The 8,243-nt window shown below is 49.9% G+C and overlaps 1 protein-coding gene across 1 annotated transcript in view; it reads right to left on the minus strand.

Annotated features, from left to right (window-relative positions):
- Positions 1-1,393: 1,393 nt before the first annotated feature.
- Positions 1,394-8,243, minus strand: part of TBX5 (T-box 5) — a 44,724-nt gene continuing 37,874 nt past the window's right edge. The window contains exon 9 of the mRNA XM_006768947.1: positions 1,394-2,195. Within this exon, the coding sequence (XP_006769010.1) occupies positions 1,621-2,195 (575 nt within the window). The 3' untranslated portion in view covers positions 1,394-1,620. The remainder of the gene's footprint in view (positions 2,196-8,243) is intronic.

An 8,243-nucleotide genomic window follows, 5' to 3' on the forward strand; every position in this document is an offset into this window, starting at 1 on the left:
ACAGAAAAAAAATGGGTGTTCAAGTCCCTTGTACTTTTTTAAACACATGGTATTTATTAGGCATTAATTGGCACACAAATATACGAAACGAGTACTTAATTCTCCCCCTCCCCCCCTTAGCAACATAAAAGGACAAAATCGCTTGAAGACACTCACGTACAAACATACTCACACACTCGCACGGACTTGGACATACTCAGCCTCGCATATTACCCTGTTCTTTTTATTAGGGTCAGTTAAAAAAAAAGAATTTTTTTAAATCAAGAAAGCAAAGCACTTTCGAAAGAGGAAAAAAAAAAAAGAACGCAAACTTGGTTTTTGAGTATCAATAAAATTAAAAGCTCTTGACCAGCTCCCATGCTGGATTTCATGTTATTACTTAATTAGAACTCCTATTTATAAATAAATAGTACCAGTAAAATATTACATCTGAAGAACCCTGCAATAACGTTTTACTTACACACTTTTTTTAACACTGTTTTCTGCTTTCCATAACCACAGTTTGGTGTCGGCATTGGGTGTGATTCCCTCGGAGAGAATGATGGATGAGCACGGTTCGCCTCTACTTTAGACGTTGTGGCTTTGGCTTTGGCATCCCGTTGGACCGTCGGGAGATTTGCAGGCTGGGGGCTGGCTTTGTTTTGTAGCAGGGTGAATATTGACTTTGGCTTTTTCACCACTCTTGTCAGCACGGAGCTTGCCCTTTGCTTATCACAGTTCTGCCCGCGTGTATCCCAGGGCTCTTTAAGTTTTTCAAAGCAAGCTTTCCGGCTGGGAAGCTATAGGCCACGTTTTAGCGACAGATGGCTGGGAAGACCCGGAGCTGGGAAGACGGGAGCGCTGAGTCAGATATGATGCCAGGTGGAGCCCAAGGTTATCCTGACTCCCCAGGGAGGCAGACCAGGCTCCGTGGTGACGGGAAAGGCAGGACACAATCAGAAAAAGCTGGGGACATAGGGGACCTTTTCAAAAACATCCCATGGCAGAGGTAGGTCATTTCTCAGTCAAGGGGAGGGTGGCGAATTTTGGTTTTAGGGGTGGCTTAGAGGAAGGGAACTCCACAAGTACATACTTTGAACTTGCCTCAGACCTCCCCCAAAATAAGGGACTGGGTCCCGTTAAGAAAAATTGAAAGAAAAAAAATATATTATTATTTATTATATAACAATGTCAACATTAACAGCAAGACAGGAAAAGACTCCAACTCTGCATTAGGATAACACACTCGATGAGGCAAGACTTGCTGGAGACCAAAAGAAGGAATCCGGGAGGCCCTCCGGAGGTGGTGGGAATGTGGCCCATGGATGATTGTGGTGGTTGTGGTGGGAATGGGACTCAATTTTGTTGTTGTTCTTTTTTTTTTTTTTTTTTTTTTCTTGACATTACTCGGTTTAGTTTTGAGACAAAATGACAAAGTCACATTTTTTGAACTGTGGTTTCAGGCTACTGATTAGATCAGTGTCTGGGGGTCTCAAGTGCAGGCGTGAATGTGGGGTGAAATGAAATACCTTGTCTGTGGGGTTCTCTCGGCTACTGTCTCTCTCCTGCTCTCTCTCTCTCTCTCTTTCTCTCTCTCTCCTCTCTCTCTAGCAAATGTCTGTTAAGGAAGCAGGCTTCGCTTTAGCTATTCTCACTCCACTCTGGCACCATGCCAACCCCATGCACCGAGTGGTACTGGTGTGGGGACAGGGTCCTTGGCACGCCATGGGAGTAGAGGAACTCAGATGGTTGCAGGCCGCCAGGGGACTGCAGGCCAGTCTGAGGCCCACACTGCCTGACCACAGGCTGGTGGGCCACGGAGGTCTGGTGCTGGAACATCCCCTCCCCGAGCTGGGGGGAGCCGTGGTTGGCGATGCCAGCCAGCCGGGGGACCAGAGGCCCCGAGGTGAAGTGAGCCGAGAAGTGTTGGTAGGGTAGCCTGTCCATGGGCTGCACGGTGGTGACCGTGCAGCTGCTGTAGGAAGGCATGCTGGGCCACGTGTTGCAGCTGATGTCCTCCAGGCTGGGCACAGGCTCACTGGGCGGCGCAGAGCTGGCATACATGCAGGCCTGGCGCTGGGCTGACTCTGTCCTGTAGGAGGCACTCAGGCCCTGCTGCTGGGGGTAGCTGGGGCGATAGAATGGGTCTTCTTCGCTGGGCGATGTCTCCATGTAGGGCTTCTTGTAGGGATGGTCTGCGGTGGAGCATTCTTCATCTGCTAAGACAGGAGGAGAGAGACCCATGAGGCCAGGACCAGCCACCCCACAACTAAAGGCAGAGACAGCCATTTGGCTGAAGGCCTGAAGAATCAAGTCTCTTAAGACTGTAAGCCCAGGCCTCCATTCTGATACAAAGGGGTGGACTGTCATGGGGAGGACCCTGAGCTGTGGTGTTCTAAGCAAAGTCTGACCTTTCTGAACTCAGTTTCTTCATCTGCAAAGCATAAAGGTTACTAATGGCATTTTTCTACACAGGGAATTGTTGAGAATGAAATGGGAGAATGTGTATTAGTCCAGAATTTAGTACAAGGATACACTCAATAAATAAGAATTATTGTTATTTATTATCTTCCCTCCCCGGCTTGTAAATTCCACGAAGGCAGGGCATTTCCAGCTCCAGTTCACACCTAGTAACAAAAATAATAATTAAGTCAGCACTCACAGTAGAAACAGCACGTGGAGTGTTTTAGGTTCCCTCCATGAGATAACGCATTTAATCTTCACGACAGCCCTACGAGAGGGTCCTCTCATATCCCCATTCTCCAGAGGAGAGAAAGGAGACACCGAGAGGTTGGTCAACTTGCCAAGGGCTCATAGGCTGAGAAGCAGGGGAACTAGGATCAGAATCCCAGTAATCTACCTCCGAAATCTCTGCTAATACCATGCAGTATGGAGAAAGCACGCAATAAACATTTGTGCAATGGGGGGAAGGGCGGATGGGCAAGTGGACAAATGGATGGGAGCTCAAATGAATTAATTTCCAAATCCTTTCCTGAAGCCTTATGCAAGCAAGTGCCTAGTTAATATCTGCTGAGTCGGTACAAATTAATGTGTGACTGTTTTGCTGCTAATCAAGCCACTTTGTTCACTAGTGTTCCCTAGTGTAGGAAGGGGGATGTTCTGACCACTTCAAGGGTAGAATTCCAGCTAAAGGATGAATCTGGGTTGAGGTGTTTTGTTTTGTTTTTCCCAAACAACTGGTTTATTTGCATTTATAAAACAAGACCCAGGGCACTCACTCCTCCTGGCCAGAGTGTGGAGGGTTAGAAACTTCAACTCTCCCCAGCCTCACCCTCCCGCCTCCCCCCTACCCCCGACTACAAAATACTTCTTTCTTGCCCCAGTTAAAACCTACTCAGCTAGAAAAATGGACAACCCAGGGAGACGCCAGTGAACAATAAGTGGCTATCATGGAGAAGGCAGCTGGCCGCTCCCATCCTAGTAACAGCCCACCCCTGGAGAAACTGCCCCTGGGGGGCTTCGCAGGATGACACCCTGCCCTCCCATGGGTTGGATCCCATTTTTGAAACAAGATAAAACCCCAGAACTTTAAAACATCCCCCATGAGCTCAGAATTCCAATGCCAGCTCACCCCACCCCGGCCCAGTCCCTCCCACTGAACTTTCAGGGACTCCTCTGGAAACTAACAAGAGCTGTGCTCTCTCCTAGAAAAACACACAAACACAAAGCCTGGAGGATGGAGTACACACACAACTTCCAGGGCCTCAAAGACTCCCTAAATCCAGACTCCAAGCTAAGAAGTCTAGATGTGTCTGGGTTTGAATCTGGCTCTTCTACTTCATATCTGTGTGACACCAGCACTTCAGAGACTAATTTTCACCATCTCTGAGTCAGAGTTAGGAATACTTACTCCACTGGATGGCGAAGAATTAAATGAGATGAGACATCTTCAAGGGCACCAGTCAATCCCGTGGCAGACCCGATCTATAACAACACACCTCCTCCGGGTGCGCCCTTCAGGGGAAGCAAAACTGGGGAATTTCTCCCCAAGTGTAAACCTCAACCCAGATTCATCCTTTAGCTGGAATTCTACCCTCAAACTGGAGATTGTCTTTCTTTGTCTTCCAATTGCTTTCTAATCAATAAATGTTAAGGAATATTTCTGTCTTGCCCTAACCGCTTTGGCTCAGTGGATAGAGTGGCCTGTGGACTGAAGGGTCCCAGGTTCAATTCCAGTCAAGGGTATGTACCTTGGTTGCGGGCACATCCCCAGTGGGGGGTGTACAGGAGGCAGCTGATCGATGTTTCTCTCTCATCAATGTTTCTAACTATTCCTCTCCCTTCCTCTCTGTAAAAAAATCAATATATATATATATATATATTCTGTCTTTAAGGGGGTTGGTGAAGAAAAATGAAACACTGGGGCTGGTGGATGACGTGAGGGCAGAACGCAGATTTAATGATGGGAGAAAATAGCTTTTACTGATTTAGCACTTACTAAGTGACCTTACTCTAATCTCATAGTAATTCCTCCATGTGGCTCCTGCTTGGGGAAGTGACCCACCCAAGGTCATGCAGCTGGGAAGGACAGAGGCTGGAGTCAAAGCCAGGGCTGGCTGACTCTGTCTACCACACTTGCTTCTGGCTCTCTAGATTTCCAATATCCAACGCTACTCACCTAGTCAGTCAACAGGTGTACATGAGACCCTACCAAGTGCCAGGTGCTGTGCCAGCTGCTGGAGACAGAGTGGTCAACAGGTAGTCAGAGCCCTACTCTTGGTACACCTCCTTGGCCCCTGTCCATTCTCCCCTGAGCAGTAAGACAGATGCTGACCTGTGATCAGGAGATGGTCCTCAGATAGGAAGCTCTAAGTCAGTCACTCATCCCACCGTAAATCCTTTGACCTTGGTCTGCATTACAAAACAGCTCTCCGGCCAGGGTAGGGGAGCCTGGGTTCCACCCAACACCTCCATTTGCATTATTCTCCCAGTGACACCCATAGGTAAGTCAAAAATCTCCCAAACTAAACATAGCTAGGGCTGTACCCATCGAGCAGCCAGCAAATTTATGTTCAGCGAGACTCCTTCTGGGACACATCTGGGACCCAGAGGACAACCAAAGACTTGTCCCCAAAAAGTGAAAAAGGCAGCCACCCTTCCAGGTGTCTGTCTACGTCAAGCCAGATGTCGAAGACATCATAAGAGGGTGACCGCACTGTCCACCTTTCAGCTGGGCATTCTTTGGCATCTTAAAGACATGGCCACACTCCACTTTTTTGTCCTGGTCACTTCCTCCCTCGATTTCTTCCCTCCATTCTTCCTTCCACCCCCAGATCCATAACTCTGGGTGTTTCCATTGTTGCTGGAGTCAGAACCTTCGGGTTTTCCATTTAACCAGGGCGTTCCCCTTTTTAATAACAGCAAGTACAGCTGCAGGGTACCCTTGGCAAGAGGGGGGAAAAAAGGCAAACTAACCATTCCCAAGTTTCTGATCCGCTTCCAGGTTTGTTACAAGTCAAAAAAGGAAGAATAATATGAAAAAGGCTGGAGCCCATTTTGGAAAATCGTAAAATTACACATTCCAGTCTCTAATACCCCAACGATCCGCTGCAGAGTCCGAAGAAGACTCGATACTGGCTCATTGATGAAAGCAGGTCCGAGCATTCTCAAATTCCTCTCGAACCTCACCGCATTGTAAAGACATTCCGAAGCAAGCGTCCAACTTCAGGTTATGATAAATGCTTTGGATGTCATCTTTGTTTTCTCGTGTTTTTTTTTTGTTTTGGTTTGGTTTCTGCCTTTTTACTGGGAACCACCGTAAATGATCAACAGCAAAAGATCTCTCTCCCTGCCAAGGGATGAGGGGCTGTAGTCTCGGGTCAAGTCCCGGATGAGATGAGTCCACAGCGTGCTTTCAGAAAGGTGTGTGGGAAGTGGTCCTGCATCCAGCTGAGTGCCCGGACAGCAGGAAAGCTCTTCCGGATCCTGCCCGCCGCTCACGGCACAGCGCCGGGGCAAACCTGGTCCCTTGCATTTTTCTGGACGCTATTGATTCTGGAAAAAGCGGCTTTAATGATGAATCCAGAACACGGACTTTTAGGGCACAGAGTTATGTCTCTGGCTCTTGCTGGCTATGTGACCTTGGACGAACCACTGGGACCGTTTGGATCTCAGTTCTTGACTGTCCATGACAATAATGCAGAAACTCCATCAGGAATGGAGTTGTTAATAAGCAGTCTGTCTAGCTTTCCTGCACATAAAGGAAGTGTTTAAGTCTTATCTGGCTTTCCCCGCTTGGAAGGTTGGGCAGACGGCTCGGTGAAGGTCATCCAATACCTGAAGGAATTTGGGTGGATCCCAGAGCTGGGAAACACTGGGCACTAATCCCATTGAGCCGATACTGCCACCATCCCACGTGGGTCATTTCCCTTGGCGACGGTTCGCTCAGCCCGAGCCCCCAGAGGTAGCGTGGTGAGCAGCCCCTGCTGGGCTGAGTGACCTTCGGCAACTCCAAGGTGGGGCTGTATCCAGGCCTGACTCACCTAACAGTGCTCTTTCAGCTGGACAGCCCAGCCTTTCAGCTTTCATGAAACTCCTGTTCAGATGGATGGATGGGTGGAAGGGAGGGAGGGAGGGTGGTGGGTGAGTGGGTGGACGGATGGATGGAGTTTAGCTCTTGGCTTACAGTAGAAAGGACTGGAATGCTGTTGTGGGACTACCCTTGATTAGGAATCAAAAGACTCCAGCTCATACCTCACTCAGCCCTTATGTGAAGCCACTGGTTTACTTACTTGCTGACCTGCCTCGCCCAGTGGAACACGAGTTTCATGGGGGTGGGGCTCTGCCATCCTGCCCTTCTCCCAAGCACCATGCCCAGTGCCCAGTAAGTGCCCAGTCAATATAAGCCTGACAATGCAGCCCAGGTCGGCCCTCACCGCCACTCACCTCAGCCGTCTAGCCCACCTCCTAGTCCTCTGCTTGCCCTGCAGAATGCACAAGAAGGACATGTCCTCTGGCTCGAGGAGCACAGGGAGGATCCAGTGAAAAAAGCCACATGAAATCGCTTTTAAAGGCACATCACACTGAGAAAACGCATCCTGCAAAATCACTTCTTATATGCAATGCCCCTTCCCCTTGCTCCTCTGGCTTCCCTTTGAATATTCAGTGCAGTAAGTGGCTGGCCTGAAATCTTTATTTGGGTTGCCTTGGGTTTCTAGTGGGGTGGGGGCTGTCAGGGTAGGAGGGGGAGGAAGGCGGACAAGTGCTCTCCCAGGCCCCGGGGTCCTGGCTGTGGTTGAGTGGCGTTGATAAAAGACCTTCCCGGCTCCATCCATCGGGATAGATAGTTTGGAGACAGCTGGGCCCAAACACAAGGAGCCCTCTGGCCTGCCTGGCCCTTTGACATTTCATTGCACCAGCCTCCTGGGCTCGTTGGAAGGGAGACAGACAATGAGGGGAAGTCAGATAGTGAGCGGGGCAGGCAGGGGCCAGGGGAAAGCCACCCATGGAGTTATCACTTAACGGGAATCCCAAACTGGAAGGAAACCTCCACTGATTCCTTATCACTTTACAATGGAGGCTGATGATGAATTGCTTTTTGTCGTCTTGAGGCAGGAGGACAGACAGAGCTTGGCTGGAATGTTGCCTGTCCCTGGGAGCTTTCCTTTGGGGGCAGAGGGAGGTGAGAAGGGCAGAGGTTTCTGGAAAGGTGAAGGGAGCCCTGCAGGGTGTGTCCCATGCACCCCCAGTGCATAGATCGCAGTGTGGATGGATTGGGGGCGGGGCCACTTGCCAGCTGGGTGACGCTGGGCAGGTTACTCAACCTCTCTGAGCCTCAGTTTCTGCATCCGTGAAAAGGGCAATTCTTCACCTCCTGATCGCCAGCCCGTCACTGCATCCTGGTTCCACCCACATCTCCCGCCCTTCTCCCCGTGTCCTGGTCTGAGCCCCCATCAGCTCACTCCCGAGCCCCTGACCGCCTCTCAACCGAGCTCTGGCACTAATTCTAGCCCTGCATATCACAGCCAAGTGACACCCCAAACAAACTGAGTCCTGTCATGCTCAGTTTAAACCCCTCCAATGGCTGCCCGTTGGTGTTCGGATAAAAGCTAAGTCCTTCAAATGGCTCACAAGGGCTGGTTCCTGCCCTCCCCTCACTGAGTTCCAGCCTGTCAGTCACTCCCCGAGGGGGGTGGGCCCATCTTTGTGCCTGACACTCAGTAACACCCTCTTCTCCTATCCAATGACTCAGAGCTAAAATTCTCCCCCGACCCCCTAGACCAGGGGTGGGCAAACTTTTTGAC

The sequence above is a fragment of the Myotis davidii genome, unplaced genomic scaffold (genome assembly GCF_000327345.1).
Source record: "Myotis davidii unplaced genomic scaffold, ASM32734v1 scaffold223, whole genome shotgun sequence".
Classification (NCBI taxonomy): domain Eukaryota; kingdom Metazoa; phylum Chordata; class Mammalia; order Chiroptera; family Vespertilionidae; genus Myotis; species Myotis davidii.